At 47.1% G+C, this 23,129-nt stretch overlaps 1 protein-coding gene across 1 annotated transcript in view; it reads right to left on the bottom strand.

Moving 5' to 3' along the window:
• TAF1 (TATA-box binding protein associated factor 1) overlaps positions 1-23,129 on the bottom strand; it is an 87,604-nt gene that overhangs the window by 13,165 nt on the left and 51,310 nt on the right. The window contains 11 exon segments of the mRNA XM_077474397.1: positions 77-199; positions 1,095-1,162; positions 1,724-1,901; positions 2,398-2,496; positions 5,316-5,424; positions 6,034-6,245; positions 7,227-7,392; positions 10,150-10,363; positions 16,832-17,067; positions 17,497-17,672; positions 22,112-22,234. Of these exon segments, the coding sequence (XP_077330523.1) occupies positions 77-199; positions 1,095-1,162; positions 1,724-1,901; positions 2,398-2,496; positions 5,316-5,424; positions 6,034-6,245; positions 7,227-7,392; positions 10,150-10,363; positions 16,832-17,067; positions 17,497-17,672; positions 22,112-22,234 (1,704 nt within the window).

The raw sequence follows: 23,129 nt of genomic DNA, 5'->3' as shown, positions 1-23,129 counted from the left end.
GGCTTAAGAATGAACAAGAACATGGAAAGTGTGTGAAGAGGCTGGGGCAGAGAATATGGAAAGTGCGGAAACTCACATCTGGCACGGCCATCATCTTCTGTGTGACTATATTGTCCAGTATGAAGGAGAAGGCCACCTGGTCATCATCATCCAGTAAGGGGTTAATGGCTTTCTCCAGCCGGGCCAGCTTGTCCTCCTTCTGTAAACAAAATGAAGCCATAAATCAGAACAAACAATCCTGCACCTGGATACACTTCCTCATCCGCCAGGCAACCTGCCTTCTATCTACTGCATTGTGTGCGATGGCTGGATATACAGAGAAGGTTTTATTATTGTACCTCAGTGTGTGATATGTGAGGACCCGGATGTGGTCAGCCGCACCCTCACCCGCCACCTATATCCCTCGTAGACCCTTTCATTGCTCTGCCTCCTGAACTTCTCCTTTAAACTTCGTCTATAGTTGTCACCAGAGTCAGGATCCTCTGTGTCTATAGGTGTCACCAGAGTCAGGATCCCCTGTGTCTATAGGCGTCACTAGAACAGAGTCAGGATCCTCTGTGTCTATAGGTGTCACTAGGGCATAGTTGGGTTGCTCTGTGTCTATAGGTGCCACTAGAGTCAGCATCCTCTATGTCTATAGCTGTCACTAGGACATAGTTGGGCTCCTCTGTGCCTATAGGTGTAACTAGGATAGAGTCAGGTTCCTCTGTATCTATATGTGTCACTAGGACAGAGTGGGGATCCTCTATGTCTATAGGCATCACTAGGACATAGTTGGGCTCCTCTGTGTCTATAGGTGCCACTAGAGTCAGGATCCTCTGTGTCTATAGGTGTCACTAGAGCCAGGATCCTCTGCGTCTATAGGTGTCACTAGGATAGAGTCGAGTTCCTCTGTATCTATGGGTGTCACTAGGATAGAGTCAGGATCCTCTGTATCTATAGGTGTCACTAGCATAGAGTCGGGTTCTTCTGTGTCTGTATATGTGAACGTTGGTGGTCTGGCCTGGTTTGTCTCGGTAGTAATATTTGTCCACCACTGTCTGGATCACACAGACATATTACATTGATCTGTTGTGTGAATGGGAAGTTCTCACCTCTCGGAGTTTCTCATCACACAGGTCCAGCATGACCTGACAAATCTGGGTCAGGGAGTGTTTGGGTCCTGAAACAAGGAAGAAGATTGCATTAGGATATGGCATTTCCTCTGACTCCACCCACATCCTGTACATCTCTTACTCCACCCACATCCTGTACATATTTCTGTGACTCCACCCACATCCTGTACATATTGATGTGACTCCACCCACATCCTGTACATATTTATGTGACTCCACCCACAGTGTACATCTCTTGACTCCACCCACATCATGTACATATTTCTCTGACTCCACCCACACTGTACATCTGTGACTCCACCCACATCCGGTACATCTCTCTCTTACTCCACCCACACCCTGTACATCTGACTCCACCCACATCCTGTAATATTTCTGTGACTCCACCCACACTGTACATCTGTGACTCCACGTAAATCCTGTAAATCTTTCTCCACCTGCATCCTCTCTCGGACTCCACTCACATCCTATACATGTCTCACAGACTCCACCCACATCCTGTACATCTCTCTCGGACTCCACCCGCATCCTGTACATCTCTCTCGGACTCCACCCACATCCTGTACATCTCTCTCGGACTCCACCCACATCCTGTATAGCTCTCTCACCATTGTACAGTATACTGTTCTTCAGAATCAGCTCCACCTGTTCACGGAACTCCTCGCGGGACGGGTACATCCGCTTGCGTACGTTCTCCCTCAACGTTTGCAGGTCCATCGGATTGGTCACAATTTTGTAGTAATCTTTCACTACTTTGGCATTAACAGGGCTGTGAAATGGATAGCTCTGGGGGGGGGGGGGGGGGGAGAAAAATGAAATCTGTGAGTGTATGAGCATATCTGTAACATTCACTATGAATACTAGAGAGGCTGCCCCCTATGGGCTGGAGCACATCATGTCAGTTCCCAGGAGAAAAGACACCGCTGGAGAAATGAGCCCTTCTATGGGGAGTGAAGACCACAGACATGCGCTGATAATGCTGCCATACAATATACTCTTCTCTATGATAAAATATGGTGAGCTTCCTTCTACTGAATTAAAGCGATATCATGACCTTGTCCATTCAGGGGAACTTTTTTGATAGTTTAAAAAAAACTATTAGATAAGCATCTGAACAACCGCAACATACAGGATATACAATGTAATACTGACATATAATCACACACATAGGATGGACTTGTGTCTTTTTTATTTTTTTTTTCAACCTCACCTACTATGTGTGTGTAAAGGCAGGTGTCCCAATACTTTTGGTAATATAGTGTAGATTGGGAATAATACTTACATTGGGCATATCTCTCATGTCATTAATAATGGATTCCAGCACAGAGGACAGGGTGACCATGGGGTCCGTCCTTCGGCGATGTATGGATTTATGGGGTCGCTGAAACAGAACAACAATTAGGATATTATTATTTCTAAGTGAGAATTCCATTAAAAGGCAAAAGATACAAAATAGACTTCAATACGAGAACACATACTACTCCCGGACAAATGACTGTGCGGTCATTTGTGCCAGATAATACTAACCACATTTGTAAAGAAAACAGAAAATGGAGGAAGAGGTCGGGGAAATGTTACAGTGAGGGGGAAAAAAAAAGGATTTCATTGGTTTCTGATTTTGTACGTTTGCCCACTGACAAAGAAACGATCAGTCTCTAATTTTATTGGTCGATTTATTATAACAGTGAGAGAATAACAACAAAAATATCCAGAAAAACGCATTTCAAACAAAGTTAAATTAATTTGCATTTTAAATTAGTGAAATAAGTATTTGATCTCCTATTAATCAACAAGATTTCTGGCTCCCAGGTGTCTTCTATACAGGTTACACGCTGAGATTAGGAGCACTCTCTTAAAGGGAGTGCTCCTAATCTCAGCGTGTTACCTGTATAAAAGAAGCAATCAATCAGATTCCAATCTCTCCACCATGGCCAAGACCAAAGAGCTGTCCAAGGATGTCGGCGACAAGATTGCAGACCTACACATGGCTGGAATGGGCTACAAAACCATCGCCAAGCAGCTTGGTGAGAGGGTGATAACAGTTGGTGGGATTATTCACAAATGGAAGAAACACAAAATAACTGTCAATCTCCCTCAGTCTTAGGGTTGCCACGTCATTCCTTTAAACCCCGAAAACACATGAATTACACGGCTTCTGAGGCTGATTTAATGCAGATAAGGAACCAAGTTTAATCACCACCTGAGCCTCAGAACCTGTGTACTTCATGGCTACATTCTCCCCCCACTTGAATTCTTTGGTCCCCAAAGAGGGGGGGGATATTGAACTAACCAAACATTAATGAAGAAAAAGAGGTGTTCAAGTTTAAAGGGATGAGGTGGCAATCCTACTCAGTCTGGGGTTCCATACAAGATCTCACCTCGTGGAGTTTCAATGATCATGAGAACGGTGAGGAATAAGACCAGAACTACACAGGAGAATCTTGTCAATGATCTCAGCTGGGACCATAGTCACCAAGAAAAAAATTGGTAACACACTACACTGTGAAGGGCTGAAATCCTGCAGCCCCTTGCAAGGTCCCCCTGCTCAGAAAATCACATGTACAGGCCTGTCTGAAGATTGCTAATGAACATCTGAATGATTCAGAGGAGAACTGGGGGAAGTGTTGTGGTCAGATGAGACCAAAATCAGGGTCTTTGGCATCAACTCAACTCACCGTGTTTGGAGGAGGAGGAAGGCTGCATATGACCCCCAGAAAACCATTCCCCACCGTCCTACATGGAGGACCTATGACCTCAAGAACACCATCCTCCACCATCATACATGGAGGTCCTATGACACCAAGAACACCATCTCCCACCGTCATACATGAAGGTGGAAACATTATGCTTTGAGGGCCTTTTTCTGCTAAAGGAACAGGACAACTTCACTGCATCAAAGGGGCGATGGACAGGCCATGTACCATCAAATCTTGGGTGAGAACCGCCTTCCCTCAGCAAGGGCATTGAAAATGGGTCATGGATGAGTCTTCCAGCATGACCCAAAACACATGGCCAAGGCAACAAAGGAGTGGCTCAAGAAGCAGCACATTAAGGTCCTGGAGCGGCCTAGCCGGTCTCCAGACCTTAATCCCATAGAAAATATGTGGAGGGAGCCGAAGGTTCGAGTTACCAAACATCAGCCTGGAAACCTTAATGACTTGGAGAGGATCTGCAAAGAAGACAAAATCCCTCCTGAGATGTGTGCGAACCTGGAGGCCAACTCCAAGAAACGTCTGACCTCTGATCCTCAACAAGGGTTTCTCCACCAACTACTAAGTCATGTTTTGTGAAGGGTTCACATACTTATTTCACTCATTAAAATACAAATCAATTTATAACTTTTTTGAAATGTGTTTTTCTGGATGTTTTTGTTATTCTGTCTCTCACTGTTATAACAAACCAATAAAATGATAGACTGATCGTTTCTGTCACAAAATCAGCAGCCAATTAAATACTTTTTTCCCCTCACTGTATATGTTGGGACAGGGTAGGAGAGGAAATGAAGACTGGAAGAGTAATGTCAATGGGTGAACATTTCTCTATTATAGCGCCTGGCACAGGATGATTTTATGGGGAGATTTCTGCAGAATTGTGTCAGCGGTCTTCAGGAGCTATGTCGCTCCGGTGTGATTGGCGAGTTACATCAGCAGACACACCGTACCTGCGGTCATCACACTGACCCCATGTATAATTATTCTCTATATTCTGCCCTTCTGTCCTGTGGTTCCTCTAGCTCTGGGCCTGGAACCCCCCCCCCCCCCCGAATATCCTGCAGCATGGTTCCTCTGGCTCCAGACCTGGAACCCTCCTGATGTCCCACAGTGTGGTTCCTCTGGCTCTGGAAACTCCCTGATGTCCCACAGCGTTGTTCCTCTGGCTCCGGCCCTGGAACCCCCCTGATGTCCCGCAGCATGGTTGCTCTGGCTCCAAGCCCAAAACCCCCCTGATGTCCCGCAGAGTGGTTCCTCTGGCTCTGGGCCTGGAACCCCCCCTGATGTCCCGCAGCATGGTTCGTCTGGCTCCGGACCCGGAACCCCCCTGATGTCCCACAACGTGGTTCCTCTGGCTACAGGCCTGGAAACCCCCTGATGTCCCACAACGTGGTTCCTCTGGCTCCAGGCCTGGAACCCCCCTGATGTCCCATAGCATAGTTCCTCTGGCTCCAGGCCTGGAACCCCCCTGAACACAGAAGCCACTTACATTGAGGTAGTCGCAGTGCACGGTGCTCCCCACTCGTCTCTTCTTCTTCTGGGGAAGCTGCTGTTTAGGGAACTTCAGGACCAAAGATTTCCTCCGCACCTCATCAGCACTGCACAGAGTGGAGGGATTGGGGTTAGCAGTAGAAAGGAAATCGATCGCGTTTTCTATTTACTTTCTTTCCATGAAAATCTATAGAACGTTTTATTACTTTTTCATCAGATAAACATGGAACCTTTGTGGAGCTTTCACCTTCTTCTCTTATGGAATGTTCTATGAAGAACAAACCAACAGGTTCTCCTAAAGCTGGCATTAGACAGCAGCTAAAGACCACCATGCTGTGTAAGCAGCGGTCTCTCTGCAGCTGTCTGACACGCCTCCTGCTTTGTCACAACTACAGCTCAGCACTCAGCAGGGGGTGTGAGTGTTGCCGATTGGACAGGAGTAGTTGTGACTGAACCGGGGGGGTCGTGTCAGACCTCTGTGGAGAGACCGCTGTTCTCACACAGTATGGTAATCTTTAGCCTGCAGCCTAATGCCAGGCCTGGACTCCTCTACTGGGGGGAGCTTTAGTGAAAGAAAGAGTACAGCGGGACCCCTATAAGTTTGTCTGTACCCCAACTTTATCTATAGAACTTTCTCTTAAACTACTATTGGGCTTTCACTAAACGAACAGTTCTCTATGGGAAAGGACATGTGAGTGCAATCCCCTCCCCCATACCTTTCAATCAGCTGTTTACCCAAAACGATTTTGGTTCCTTCCACTTTAATCAGCTCCTCGTTGTCATTGTGAATGACAGTTTTCTCCAGCTCCTCCTCCTGCTCCTCGGTCATGGCCACGGGATTGGACGGAGGGGCGTTTGTCTGATAGTAGAGGGGGCAGAACTTGTTGGTCCTCATGTGTCCGATTGCTCCACAAGCTCCACATTTCAGCTTCAGGGAGGGAGAGAGGGAATCATAATCAGGATATAGGAGTCCTGCACTGCGCCCAATTCACAAAAATACAACACAAGGACATTATTTTATCTCTATGATGGACATCTTCAAAACTCATCGGGCTTAAAGCGATGTTCCAGCCACAAAAAAAGTTTTTTTGTAAAAGTCAGCAGCTACAAACACTGTCTGTAGCTGCTGACTTTTAATAGTCATGTCGCTGCCGCCCCGCCGATCCATCCATCGGATCGCGTGCAGGTGTTGCCATTCGAATTAAGGGAAACCGGCACTGGAGCCTTGCGGCTTCACTGCAGATTTCTGCATGCGCAAGTTGCGCGGCACTTTGTGAATGGCCACCTTGTCTTCTTGGGGAGACACACAGGTCCCAGAAGACAACGGGGGGGCTCGCCGCAGAAGAGGATGTGACATCCTGGGCCGCGGCCTGGCTGGATCGGAAAGTACACTTAGTACTTTCAAAAAAAGATACTAAAGAAAGAACTTTTTTCTTTCTAAGTATCCAAAAACGAGGGGCGGTCTTTCTTTTAAGAGCACCTCTCAAAATTGGATGGAACACCACTTTTTTTCAAACGAAAGGTTTTTTTATTCTGCCGTGTCCACAAGCTCCACAAGCAGTGGCTCCCGCTACTGTCAGTCACAGCGAGCAGGAGCGGGGCCGAGCAGTGCTCTGTGTGTGAATGGGTGTCCCCATAGCAAGCTGATATGATTGGCGGGGGGGGGGGGGGGGTTGGGGGATCAGGGCTGCTCTGTGCAAAACCATGGAATAGAACACGTAAGTAAAAAAAAATTATAATAAAAAAAATATCTAAAAATTAACCTTTAACCACTTCAGGTTTATTGCTACAAGGCGGCACCTGGGGGGGGGGGGGGGGGATCATTTAGAGCTGGGAGGGAGTGAGGGCATTCGTAGGGCAATGTGGCTTCATGTCTTTACACATGTATGCAACAAAAACGTCACAATACCTTCAGATCCGGCCGTTCCTTCATCTTCTTTGGTTTCTTCTCAGGAGGTCCTCTGAGCTTCTCCTTCTCCTGATTGCGTTTCAGTCTGCGAAGCTGTTCCTGGATCCTTCGCCTTTCTTTCCTCATTTCTTCACGATGTTGTTCATCAAAGAGAGCAAACTTCTTGCTAAAACAAAGAAAGGACACCATCAGACGATGCCGAGACAAGAGCCAAGTACCCCATTCCCAGACTGCTAGAACTACAGAGAGGACAATGTCCAACACCACCAAAACAAGAGCCAAGTAACTCATTCCCAGACTGCTAGGACTACAGAGAGGACAATGTCCAACAACACCAAGACAAGACCTAAGCACCCCATTCCCAAACTGCTAGGACTACAGAGAGGACAATGTCCAACAACACCAAGAGCCAAGTACCCCATTCCCAGACTGCTAGGACTACAGAGAGGACAATGTCCAACAACACCAAGACAAGACCTAAGCACCCCATTCCCGAACTGCTAGGACTACGGAGAGGACAATGTCCAACAACACCAAAAGCCAAGTACCCCATTCCCAGACTGCTAGGACTACAGAGAGGACAATGTCCAACACCACCAAGACAAGAGCTAAGCACCCCATTCCCAGACTGCTAGGACTACAGAGAGGACAATGTCCAACACCACCAAGACAAGAGCTAAGCACCCCATTCCCAGACTGCTAGGACTACAGAGAGGACAATGTCCAACACCACCAAGACAAGAGCTAAGCACCCCATTCCCAGACTGCTAGGACTACAGAGAGGACAATGTCCAACAACATCAAGACAATAGCTAAGAATCCTATTACTGGACTGCTAGGACTACAGAGAGGACAATGTCCAACACCACCAAGAGCCAAGTACCCCATTCCAGGACTGCTAGGACTACAGAGAGGACAATGTCCAACAACACCAAGACAAGAGCTAAGCACCCCATTACTGGACTGCTAGGACTATAGAGAGAACAATGTCCAACAACACCAAGACAAGAGCTAAGCACCCCATTGACGGACTGCTAGGACTACAGAGAGGACAATGTCCAACAACATCAAGACAAGAGCCAAGCACCCCATTCCTGGACTGCTAGGACTACAGAGAGGACAATGTGCAACAACATCAAGACAAGAGCCAAGCACCCCATTCCTGGACTGCTAGGACCACAGAGAGAACAATGTCCAATAACACCAAGACAAGGGCTAAGCACTCCCTTTCCTAGGCTGTTCAGACTACAGAGAGGACAATGCCAGGCAATGCACACACAAAGGACAAGCATCCTTCCTCTGCACTGTTAGGACTACATAGATAAAGGTCAGACAATGCCAAGACAAGTGCTAAGCATCCTTCCCCTGGACCATTAGGAGTACATGACACTGTTGGACAATGTTGAGAAAAGGGCTCTGAGGACTATAGTGATATTAGACCAGCCTATCTCAACCAGGGTGCCACCTGTGGTCCTCAGGGGTTCCACAGCATCCTGGTGAGGAAAGGCTGTCTGTCAGATCTGATTGTGGTCTTGCTCCCACCGTATGTACGTTGGCACAGCAGGACCTCAGTTGGGACAGTGCAGTGAAGAAGAATGAAAGGGGGAGGCAGCTTTGGTGAGAGGAAAGTGGGGCACAGAGGGAATCCGATGGGAAGGCGGGGATTGGATTTAGCAGAGAAAGTGATTAACAAAAAGGTGTGCCAACAGGGGTGGTGGGAAGTGTGCGGTGTGGGGGGTGAGCATAGAGGAACGTTAGGGGGTAGGGATGAGCTCAGGCGTGTTCGCATGGAACACGTGCAGAGCCTGCCAGGAAGTCGGCGTAGCGCTGCATTAATCACAGGCAGTGAGACATTGCCTCGATGTGCGGCTGCAGAGATTGGGCAATGTGTCACTGCCTGTGATTAGCGCTGCGCCGACTTCCTGGCGGGTTCTGCACATGTTCCATGCGAACACGCCTGAGCTCATCCCTATTAGCGGGTTAGGGGGTACAGAGGTGAGCAGACACGGGATGTGCGATACAGAAGAGTGTTTGGGGTACCGAAGGTGAGGGGGGTCCAGGGTACGGAGGTGAGCTAAAGGCGAATGGAGATACCGAGGGGGAGTTCGGGGTACAGAGGTGAGGAGAGAGGGGGGGGATTCAGGGTACGGAGGTGAGCAGAAGGGGGGGTGGAGAGGAGCAGATGGGGGAGGGGGTTTGGGGTACAGAGGTGAGGAGCGGGGTAGAGTTGAGCAGGGGGGGGGGGGGTTTGCAGTACAGAGGTGAGGACGGGGGTGGAGTTGAGCAGAGGGGGGTTCAGGGTACGGAGGTGAGGACAGGGGGGTGGAGTTGAGCGGGGGGGTTGAGGTTTAGGGTACAGAGGTGAGAGGGGGGTGAAGTTGAGCAGAGGGGGGGTTCAGGCTACGGGGGTGAGGAGGGGGGGGATTCAGGGTACGGAGGTGAGCAGAAGGGGGGGTGGAGAGGAGCAGATGGGGGGGTTGGGGTACAGAGGTGAGGAGGGGGGGTGGAGTTGAGCAGGGGGGGGGTTTGTGGTGCAGAGGCGAGGACGGGGGTGGAGTTGAGCAGAGGGGGGATCAGGGTACGGAAGTGAGGACAGGGGGGTGGAGTTGAGCAGAGGGGGGGAGGTTTAGGGTACAGAGGTGAGCGGGGGGTTCAGGGTAGGAATTATTGACCCCCCCCCCCCCCCGAGTCTTTCAGTTTTTCTGCTGAAGAGCGGGGAATTTGTCCGCATGTCGGGAATGTGTGGAATTTTGCGCACATTCCCCAACATGCAGTAATGTGAACCAAGCTATAAAATGGGGTGACTTGAGAATAAAAATACTCATCAAGGCCCCCGGACTGGAAAAAGGTGAGACCCCTGATATTAGACAATGCCAAGGCAGGCACTAAGCGCCCCATCCCCCGCACCATCAGGACTACTCACATAAACTCGTCGTCTTTGGTGGTGCGAATCCGGCTGTAGGCGTCGATAACCGCAGGTTTGCGCACCGTCTCACAGCGCACATATTCTTTACCATCTTCATCTCGGAACGTGCGGTAGATCTTCAGTCGGCGCCCGCTCGCTGCAGAATTTAAACTGGTCACAGATGCCGTGTCGTCGTCTTTGTGAGATCCTCCTGAAGCAGCTGAGCCGGTGGCTGAAAAGAATTCACCTGAAGAAGTCACACAACTAACACCTGAAACAGGTAAAATCCCATCTATGTACATCAATATACCGTGTACTATAATATGGGGCATTATATACAGAGGGAAAGTGTATGGAAACTCCAACAATGGACGATCATATCCCCAACAATGGACGATCCCATCCCCAACAATGGACGATCCCATCCCCAACAATGGACGATCCCCTCCCCAACAATGGACGATCCCCTCCCCAACAATGGACGATCCCCTCCCCAACAATGGACGATCCCCTCCCCAACAATGGACGATCCCCTCCCCAACAATGGACAATCATATCCCCAACAATGGACGAACATATCCCCAACAATGGACGAACAAATCCCCAACGACGATCACCTCTCCAACAACGGATGATCACCTCGCCAACAACGGACGATCATATTCCCAACAACGGACGATCACATCCCCGACAACGGACAACCATATCCCCGACAACGGACAACCAAATCCCCGACAACGGACAACCAAATCCCCGACAACGGACAACCAAATCCCCGACAACATATCCCCAACAACGGACGACCATATCCCCAACAATGGACGATCACATCCCCAACAATGGACGATCACATCCCCAACAATGGACAATTATGGGGCATTATATACAGAAAGAGGGATAGTGTATGGAAACCCCAACAATGGACGATCATTTTCCTAACAATGGACGATCATATCCCCAACAATGGACGATCATATCCCCAACAATGGACGATCATATCCCCAACAATGGACGATCATATCCCCAACAATGGACGATCATATCCCCAACAATGGAAGATCATATCCCCAACAATGGACGATCATATCCCCAACAATGGACGATCATATCCCCAACAATGGACGATCATATCCACAACAATGGACGATCATATCCACAACAATGGACGATCATATCCACAACAATGGACGATCATATCCCCAACAATGGACGATCATATCCCCAACAATGGACGATCATATCCCCAACAATGGACGATCATATCCCCAACAATGGACGATCATATCCCCAACAATGGACAATCCCATCCCCAACAACGGACGATCACCTCGCCAACAACGGACGATCATATTCCCAACAACGGACAACCATATTCCCAACAACGGACAACCATATTCCCAACAACGGACAACCATATCCCCAACAACGGACAACCATATCCCCAACAACGGACAACCATATCCCCAACAACGGACAACCATATCCCCAACAACGGACAACCATATCCCCAACAACGGACAACCATATCCCCAACAACGGACAACCATATCCCCAACAACGCCATATCCCCAACAACGGACAACCATATCCCCAACAATGGACGATCACATCGCCAACAATGGACGATCACCTCCCCAACAATGGACGATCACCTCCCCAACAATGGACGATCACCTCCCCAACAATGGACGATCACCTCCCCAACAATGGACGATCACCTCCCCAACAATGGAAGATCACCTCCCCAACAATGGACGATCACCTCCCCAACAATGGACGATACCATCCCCAACAATGGACGATACCATCCCCAACAATGGACGATACCATCCCCAACAATGGACGATACCATCCCCAACAATGGATGCTCATATCCACAACAATAGGCGATCACATCCTCAACATGGACGATCATCTCCCCAACAATGGACAATCACATCCCCAACAATGGACGAACATATCCCCAACAATGGACGATCACCTCCCCAACAATGGACGATCACCTCGCCAACAACGGACGATCACCTCGCCAACAACGGACAACCATATCCCCCAACAACGCCATATCCCCAACAATGGACAACCATATCCCCAACAATGGACGATCACCTCCCCAACAATGGACGATCACCTCCCCAACAATGGACGATCACCTCCCCAACAATGGACGATCACCTCCCCAACAATGGACGATCACCTCCCCAACAATGGACGATCACCTCCCCAACAATGGACGATCACCTCCCCAACAATGGACGATCACATCCCCAACAATGGACGAACATATCCCCAACAATGGACGATCACCTCCCCAACAATGGACGATCTTATCCCCAACAACGGACGATCACCTCGCCAACAACGGACAACCATATCCCCAACAACGCCATATCCCCAACAATGGACAACCATATCCCCAACAATGGACGATCACCTCCCCAACAATGGACGATCACCTCCCCAACAATGGACGATCACCTCCCCAACAATGGACGATCACCTCCCCAACAATGGACGAACATATCCCCAACAATGGACGATCACCTCCCCAACAATGGACGATCTTATCCCCAACAACGGAAGATCACCTCGCCAACAACGGATGATCACCTCGCCAACAACGGATGATCACCTCGCCAACAACGGACAACCATATCCCCAACAACGGACAACCATATCCCCAACAACGGACAACCATATCCCCAACAACGCCATATCCCCAACAATGGACAACCATATCCCCAACAATGGACGATCACCTCCCCAACAATGGACGATCACCTCCCCAACAATGGACGATCACCTCCCCAACAATGGACGATCACCTCCCCAACAATGGACGATCACCTCCCCAACAATGGACGATCACCTCCCCAACAATGGACGATCACCTCCCCAACAATGGACGATCACCTCCCCAACAATGGACGATCACATCCCCAACAATGGACGATCACATCCCCAACAATGGACGAACATATCCCCAACAATGGACGATCATATCCCCAACAATGGACGATCATATCCCCAACAATGGACGATCATATCCCCAACAATGGACGATCATATTCCCAACAACGGACGATCACATCCCCAACAACGGACAACCATATCCCCAACAACATATCCCCAACAATGGACGAACATATCCCCAACAATGGACGATCACCTCCCCAACAATGGACGATCACCTCCCCAACAATGGACGATCTTATCCCCAACAACGGAAGATCACCTCGCCAACAACGGATGATCACCTCGCTACCAACGGATGATCACCTCGCCAACAACGGACGATCACCTCCCCAACAATGGACGATCACCTCCCCAACAATGGACGATCACATCCCCAACAATGGACGAACATATCCCCAACAATGGACGATCACATCCCCAACAATGGACGATCACCTCGCCAACAACGGACGATCATATTCCCAACAATGGACGATCACATCCCCAACAATGGACAACCATATCCCCAACAATGGACGATCATATTCCCAACAATGGACGATCATATTCCCAACAATGGACGATCACATCCCCAACAATGGACGATCACCTCGCCAACAACGGACGATCATATTCCCAACAACGGACAACCATATCCCCAACAACGCCATATCCCCAACAATGGACGATCACATCCCCAACAATGGACGATCACATCGCCAACAATGGACGATCACCTCGCCAACAATGGACGATCAGCTCGCCAACAATGGACGATCACCTCCCCAACAATGGACGATCACCTCCCCAACAATGGACGATCACCTCCCCAACAATGGACGATCACCTCCCCAACAATGGACGATCACCTCCCCAACAATGGACGATCACCTCCCCAACAATGGACGATCACATCCCCAACAATGGACGATCACATCCCCAACAATGGACTACCATATCCCCAACAATGGACGATCACATCGCCAACAATGGACGATCACATCGCCAACAATGGACGATCACATCGCCAACAATGGACGATCACCTCGCCAACAATGGACGATCACCTCGCCAACAATGGACGATCACCTCGCCAACAATGGACGATCACCTCGCCAACAATGGACGATCACCTCCCCAACAATGGACGATCACCTCCCCAACAATGGACGATCACCTCCCCAACAATGGACGATCACCTCCCCAACAATGGACGATCACCTCCCCAACAATGGACGATCACATCCCCAACAATGGACGATCACATCCCCAACAACAGACGATCTCCTCGCCAACAACGGACGATCATATTCACAACAATGGACGATCACATCCCCAACAATGGACTACCATATCCCCAACAATGGACGATCACATCGCCAACAATGGACTACCATATCCCCAACAATGGACTACCATATCCCCAACAATGGACGATCACATCGCCAACAATGGACGATCACATCGCCAACAATGGACTACCATATCCCCAACAATGGACTACCATATCCCCAACAATGGACGATCACATCGCCAACAATGGACGATCACATCGCCAACAATGGACGATCACATCGCCAACAATGGACGATCACATCGCCAACAATGGACGATCACCTCGCCAACAATGGAGGATCACCTCCCCAACAATGGACGATCACCTCCCCAACAATGGACGATCACCTCCCCAACAATGGACGATCACCTCCCCAACAATGGACGATCACCTCCCCAACAATGGACGATCACATCCCCAACAATGGACGATCACATCCCCAACAATGGACGATCACATCCCCAACAACGGACGATCACCTCGCCAACAACGGACGATCATATTCACAACAATGGACGATCACATCCCCAACAATGGACTACCATATCCCCAACAATGGACGATCACATCGCCAACAATGGACTACCATATCCCCAACAATGGACTACCATATCCCCAACAATGGACGATCACATCGCCAACAATGGACGATCACATCGCCAACAATGGACGATCACATCGCCAACAATGGACGATCACATCGCCAACAATGGACGATCACCTCGCCAACAATGGACGATCACCTCCCCAACAATGGACGATCACCTCCCCAACAATGGACGATCACCTCCCCAACAATGGACGATCACATCCCCAACAATGGACGATCACATCCCCAACAATGGACAACCATATCCCCAACAAGGGACGATCACATCGCCAACAATGGACGATCACATCGCCAACAATGGACGATCACATCGCCAACAATGGACGATCACATCGCCAACAATGGACGATCACATCGCCAACAATGGACGATCACATCGCCAACAATGGACGATCACATCCTCGACAATGGACAATCACATCCCCAACAATGGACGATCACATCCCCAACAATGGACGATCACATCCCCAACAATGGACGATCACATCCCCAACAATGGACGATCACATCCCCAACAATGGATGATCATATCCCCAACAATGGATGATCATATCGGCTCTGCTAAATATACCATTTGAAGTGATTTCTTATCTCTGTCTGCATACTTCTCATCAAATAGCATATAATTATATTAAATATTCATAAAATATATTCCTGAACAGATACAAAAATATAAATCTACTTTGTGCACACCAAGCACCTCTGCAAGCCCGACTAGAGCTGTGGGAGGGGCCCAGTCAGACTCCACCCACTACAGACTGCCTGCAGAAAACTACAGGAGGGGGCGGAGATAAGACCAGTCCCCCTGCACAAGGAGAGAAGGCAGCAGTGGAGGGTCTTTATTAAAGGAAGTCTCACACTGGATGACTGCACAGATCTGGGAGAAGATTCCAGAAGTCACGTGAACAATGGGCTTATTATCCCGGAGTTCAGCTTTATAATCATACATTATTATATGTATAGCCTGCAGTCAGAGATGTGACCGGGGGGACGGGACACTCAATCATACGTGTAGCCCGCAGTCAGAGATGTAATGGAGGGGGAACGACACTCAATCATACGTGTAGCCTGCAGTCAAAGATGTAATTGGGGGGCGGGGGGACAACACACAATCATACGTGTAGCCCGCAGTCAAAGATGTAATGGGGGGGGGGGGAACGATACTCAACCATATGTGTAGTCCCCCGCAGTCAGAGATGTGACGGGGGGAGGAGCACTCAATCATATGTGTAGCCTGCAGTCAGAGATGTAATGGCGGGGGAGAACACTCAATCATACATGTAGCCTGCAGTCAGAGATGTATTGGTGGGGGCACTAAATCATACGTGTAGCCCGCAGTCAGAGATGTAATGGGGGAGGGGGAACGACACTCAATCATACATGTAGCCTGCAGTCAGATCTAATGGGGAGGGGCACTCAATCATACGTGTAGCCCGCACATCAGTGATGTAATTGGGGGGGGGGGGGTGGACACTCAATCATACGTGTAGCCTGCACATCAGAGATGTAATTGGGGGGGACACACTCAATCATACCTGTAGCCCGCACATCAGAGATGTAATTGGGGGACGACACTCAATCATACATGTAGCCTGCAGTCGAAGATGTAATGGGGGAGGGGGAATGACACTCAATCATACATGTAGCCCGCAGTCAGAGATGTAATGGGAAGGGACACTAAATCATACGTGTAGCCCGCACATCAGAGATGTAATTTGGGGGGGGGGGGGGGGGGGCACTCAAATCATACGTGTAGCCCGCAGTGAGAGATGTGACTCTTGGGAGGGGCATACACTCACACAGTCCTTTTCGGTCCTTCTTGCGGTTCCTCTCTTTGTCGTTGCCGCTGTCTTCCCCCATCAGCATCCTATGCAGCTCCTTTCTCTCCTGTTCTTCTCTCTCCCGGGACAGCTGGGAACTCGTCTTCTTGTTCTGCAGCATGTTCTCAATGTTCTTCCCCATCTCCTCGAAGTCGCTGTCCTCTGCAGAACTGCTGTCCGTGTCTGTGGACAAAACCTCTGCAGACTCCAACACCCTGCATGGCGGAAAGGAAGGAATGACACGCGTTTAACCAATCCACTTATTTTCTTTATTATATTCAGGAATTGAAAAACAAATTTTCCACTTGTTTTTTTTTATCAAAGGAATTGTAAAGGCAGAAGATTCTGTGCATTAGGATAAAAAACCTTTTGTGTGTAGCAGCCACCCAGCACCCCGCTAATTACTTACCTGAGCCCCATCTCTCTCCAGCGATGTCCACAATGTTCCCTGCTACCAGACAGGTAAAGAGTCTCCCCCCATGGAGGAACCTTTAGTTCCCTTCTACCAGACAGGTAAAGAGTCTCCCTCTGCTGGAGGAACCTTCCAACCAAAGTATTTACAAAACAGAAATCTGAACCACAATAAAATTCTCCTAAACCTCAGATAATAATGAAAGTTGCCGTATTCTACATCATCATCATACTTGTTCTGCAGGTCGAATATTCGCTGGCATTCCTCCTTATATCTCTCCTGGTGTTCGGCCACCGAGAACCGGGAACCTCGGGCGAATTTACTCATCGGCCCTTCCCCCGAGCGCGCTTGTTCCGTGGACATGGTTCTCACAACGTCAATCACTTCCCATCGAGATAATTTCTTAATCTAGAAAAAAAAAACACACAAAAAAAAAAAAAGAGGAGTTACAACTATTCTATTTATAATACCAGAGGCTCCTTAGTCACAGAGAAGGCAACAACCCTACCCAAAAGACCAGGCTGCACAGTTCATTTTAATAATTTTTCAATGATAAAAAAAAATTCAGACGCAGGCATCTAAACCTGTCGAGTATAAACCTAAATCACGGTCTTTTCCCGCGTTTCAAGGAAACCCAAATGTTTGGGCATTTGTTAATCAGTTGACAAAAGCGATCTCTTCAACGAAGTGGAAGGATCCACCTCAGTACAATTTAACTCCCTCCCAATTCAAGGCCTTGGAGTCTCTACAGCAAAACAAAAATTTAGTTATCAAACCCTCAGACAAAGGAGGGAATTTGTTAATTATGAATTTTTGACCAATATGAACAGATGGTTTTGAACATTTTGTCCAATAGGGACTGGTATAAGAAGGTATCCTCTAACCATCTCTCTTTAGTCTCTACTCGCTATTTGCATCTTATTGGCTCAGCCTATCATGCTGGATTGATCACTAAAAAAAACTTGGGGAGTTTTTGAGGGTTTCATCTCCCCGGACCCCTACTTTATATGCACTCCCCAAAATACACAAGCATGTACTTAAACCCCCGGGTCGTCCGATAGTCTTGGGAACTGGCTCGTTAACGGAAAAAGCTAGCCAATTAGTGGACGATTTTTTGAGACCACATGTAGAAAGACTTGCCTCCTATTTGCAGGACACCAGTGACCTGTTTAGGGTACTAGATGGTGTATCCATTCCGGCAGGCTCTTGGTTAATGTCACTGGATGTCGAAGCCCTGTATAATTCCATCCCCCACGATGGGGGATTGGAGGTTATTAAGGAATTCCTGAGGGAGGATCCTGAGAAATACAATCACTTTATCTTAGCTCTCCTTGGCTTTATTCTTCAGAACAATATTTTTTTTTTGCCGGATCACACTACCTCCAGATACAATGGGGACAATGGGGGAGATGCTATGGGGACCAAATGCGCACCCTCATACGCCAACCTGTATCTGGGGAGGTGGGATCGCCACTTATTCTACCAAGACGACATGCAGATCTTCTTTGAATCTATTCCGGTTTGGCGTCGATTCATAGACGATATTTTCTTTGTTTGGACCGGAACTAGGGACTTGCTTCTATCATTTTTAGACAGCCTGAAGGTCAATAGCTATAATTTAAAATTTACATATGAATTTAGTCAATCTGCTCTTACTTTCTTGGATATTCAAGTGTTTGTCAATCAAGATTCCAGCATTGGAACGACCCTATTTAGGAAACCGTCTGCTGGAAATTCTTTGCTTCATGCGACTTCCTCCCACCCGGATGCTTTGGTAAAAAGTATACCATATAGCTAATACTTGAGGCTCAGGCGCAACTGTAGTTCGGATGCTGACTTTGAAAAAGAAGCACTGTCCCTGTATCTGCGTCTGCAACAGCATGGCTATCGTCGCAGTTGCTTAAAAAGGGCCTATTTGAAGGCCAAAAACCAACAGAGGCAATCTCTGATACATGGTGGACGACGTGACCGCTCACCACCAGGGGTCCGACTAGTTACCACCTATTCAGGTCAACATCAACAAGTAAGGGACTTATTGTCCAAATACTGGTATTTATTAATGGGTGATGAGAAAATCGCTAAACACTTGAATGTATATCCTGAAATTACTTTCAGACGATCCAAGTCCTTAAAGGACAAATTGGTCCAGAGCCGTTACATCTCCCCAGAACAGAGCTCTCGGGAATTGCGCTGTGGCACATGGCCGTGCCACAAGTGCAGTTTTTGTAGATATGTTTATGTGGCTAGGTCTATCCTTTTACCCAACGGCAAGTTGTTTAAACCTAAAATCACTCCTAATTGCCAGTCCATGGGCATTGTTTATCTCATGTAATGTGAGTGCAATGCCTATTATGTAGGCAAAACTAAGAGGCCTTTTTTTGCCGCATCAGAGACCATGTGTCTCTGATATTGAAAAAACGCATGGAAACCCAGATTAGTCGGCATGTTGGTTTACATCATGCTTTCGACAGCACTAAAATACACTTTTTTGCCCTGGAATATATTCCACCTGGTCCCAGGGGGGGGTGACTCTGACAAACTTCTTCTCCAGCGTGAGGCTAAGAGAATTTATGACTTGTCGGCATTAAAATTGCCTGGACTCAATGATGCTATGAGCTATAAATGCTTCTTGTAATAGCTCTTACATTCATTGGATGATACAGTAAGCAGAGTTCATTTAACCACATCCAAAAATTGGTAACAAAAGAGGGGTTTGTTTTTTTATTTTTTGTCGTCATTTCTGCAAGGACTCTTTATGACCTTATTGCCTAACATTAATTTTATTTGAATTGGAACCCTAACACGGAGTCTCTATATTTTGCATTCTCATGTACTCATCTTTGTTTTTTTGTGATGGTTGGACCACATGGGCGCCCGGGGCTCATGGGGATTGGAGCATTAAATCAGGTGTCCCGATCCATCATGAGCCCTTCTGTTTAGGGCTGAGGTATGTCCGCTATTTCCACCCCTGCTCTTTATCTGTAGTTTTTGCGTTCCTTTGGACTATTTTATTGCCCATAACTGACAAATAGCTTGGGATGGGCCTTTTCCAATACCCAAGATGGCGCTTCTGGTGTCTAGAACTTGTGTGTTCTTCCTCTGACCTTTGATGAGTCACTTCTGGTTTTGATTGACGCTACAATAGCGTCATTTCCGGTGGATTTTGGCTACAGGAAGTGGGGGTGGTCATGCGGCGTTCTTCCGTCCTTCTTTGCGCCCACAGTTCCGGTGGTGATGTCAGACACCACCTGATTGGGAGGGCTATATAAGTGCGGCTCATTCGCTGCTTGCTTTCTGCCCGGTCTGACAGCTATCCTGTTGGATGGAACTTTTGTACTCCAGTAGTTCTTTGGCTCCAAGTGGACTCTATATTGATTCAAAGGTATGTAGTGGGCTATACCTCTTCCCTTTGATTCATTTTTGACTGGGAATATATTTTCATGTTTTTTTTTTTTCTTCCCACCAGATTTTTATCTACAATTTGTTCTGGTGGACATCTATAAGGCTTTTATCGGTACAAATCTGAGGACTTTATTTCCTCACGAGTATCTTTCTGATTCAATTCATGCTATTTGTGGAATTTGAGGTAATTGTATGCCTCAGTCATATTCTATTAATTTGTATTTGGTTCTGTTGCTAGTTGGTTTTGATCCACTATTTTTCCTTCACTAGGTTTATTTATGTATCCATCTTATTAGCCCTCCTGTGGTCCATCTTTGTGAGCGTGCACTTTAGTTTGGGGACTCCGATACTGGGATTCCATCTGCTGACCACTATTTCTGTTGGTTCAGATATTTTGATTAACATTATCCAGTGGCAATTTTTGGTAAGACTCCTTGCAGATTTACTACATATGTAGTCTTCTCCTGACCCACTTTTTGTGGGTTTTATACAGTAATTGTTAACGCATATATCTAAAAATATTTTTCTATGTAGTATTGTGTGTGGTTGATGTAATTATTTCTCTATTGTGTTAATAATTGAATTTATGTACTTGACACACTGTCCATATGTTTCTGTATACATTAATGTAATCATATTTATTGATTATAAATTTTTTTATGTATTTTCTAGTTCATTTATATACCGTAAATACTCCTGAAGAAGCTGAACAAGCGAAACATTTAGAGTGGTATATTATGGAATGATCAGCTATTTTATGGTTTCACCATTCTAGTGAAATTATGAACTATATTATGTTGATATTATTATTGTTTGTAAATAAAGTAATTTTTAGTTTGAGCATATTGCTTATGTCACCTTAATTAACCATATAGTTCAGTACCTTAAAAGTCCCGGGGTTTTGTTTTGAAACCCCAGTGTCCTTTATATATTTATATATATATATATATATATATATATATATATATATATATATATATATATATATATATATATATATATATATATATATATATTATAAAATATATAAAAATAATTGTTTTCTGTTTATTAAAATACATTAATAATTTAGTTTATTCAGCATGAAATGGAGCTTAGTTATGTAGCATGAGGCTGTATATTCTGAAATATTTCCATTTTTGGTAAACTCATTCAATGAATCCAAGCTCTGCAAGCTGAGATAACATGCACTGCATTGATGCATTCACACAACTTCACACACAGTAACCATGAGATAAAACAAAGTTCAGGAAAACTCCTTTATCCAGTTGATTTGCAAACCTATGTACACTACAAACTGTACGATTGAATGGGTTCTGATATCGCTGTTTTACTAACCTGACAGCTTATTATTCTAAATAGGGACTTGGTTGTAGGTGACCCTGTCTGTGATATTTCCTATCACAGGCCACCATTCCTCCCTGCTGAAATCTTCCTGCACTTACCTCTTCCTCCGGTACTCCAAACTTTCTCAGCAGTTGTTTGGCATTCTTCAGGGACAGTCGGCGCAGATCGGCGTCCGTTCCAGTCACGGTTTTCTTCACGGGCTGCGGCTCTTTATCATCTTGCTAACAAAATAAAGAGAAAAAAACACAAAATAATCAAATCGTACAAAAATAGGATTTTTGTACTCACCGTATAATCCTTTTCTCTGTAATTCACCGACCAACACAGCTCCTCTCTGTAACTAAATGGGTTTGTTAGCGTGCCTTTAGAACTAGGCAAAATTGTAACACAATACACAGAACTTTCAGTACCACCCTGGGAGCGGACCCTGTGCTAACAACCCTCCCTGCTGCCCCAGCAGACTCAGTACATCAACAAGCAGTATAACGTAGAGGAAAAGGAGGGGTGGAAGCTGTGTCAGTCAGTGAATTACAGAGAAAAGGATCTTACAGTGAGTACAAATCTATTTTCTCTTATATTCACCGACCGACACAGCTCCTCTCTGTAACTAAATGGGACGTCCCCAAGCAGTGCCAAACGAGGGGTGGGGAAAAAACGGCATTAAAACTTCATCCACCATGGCAAGTGGGAACTAGTGAAACTAAACCCTAAAACTAAACTAAAAAAAACCCGCAGTGTACGGAAAAACACACCGCCATGTAACCGGGTATTCTCAACAGGAGAGATCCCCAAGATCCCCAACACCGCAAACTTTATGCGGAAGTAATGCAACAGTGTATTAACAAACAGTACTGCGTTTTTATCGAAAAACCAGGGAATCTCAATTGCAACTACACGGCCGCCTGACATCTACCTTGTAGAACTTGGTAAACGTATGGACAGACGACCAGGTCGCCTTACACACCTGAGCAACAGACGCTTGGTGTTGGAAGGCCCAAGACGTTCCGATTGCCCTTGTAGAGTGGGCCGTGACCGGAAAGGGGGGCACCTGCCCCTTCAAGGCTCAGACTTGTACTACAATCTGTCTGAATCACCTAGAAATGGTGGCAGACGAGA

This window comes from Lithobates pipiens, unplaced genomic scaffold (genome assembly GCF_037356315.1).
Source record: "Lithobates pipiens isolate NorthernLeopardFrog02 unplaced genomic scaffold, aLitPip1_a1.2 Scaffold_1, whole genome shotgun sequence".
In the NCBI taxonomy this organism is placed as follows: domain Eukaryota; kingdom Metazoa; phylum Chordata; class Amphibia; order Anura; family Ranidae; genus Lithobates; species Lithobates pipiens.
The sequence above is the reverse complement of the archived record's forward strand: the minus strand, read 5'-3'. Positions and strand labels throughout refer to the sequence as shown.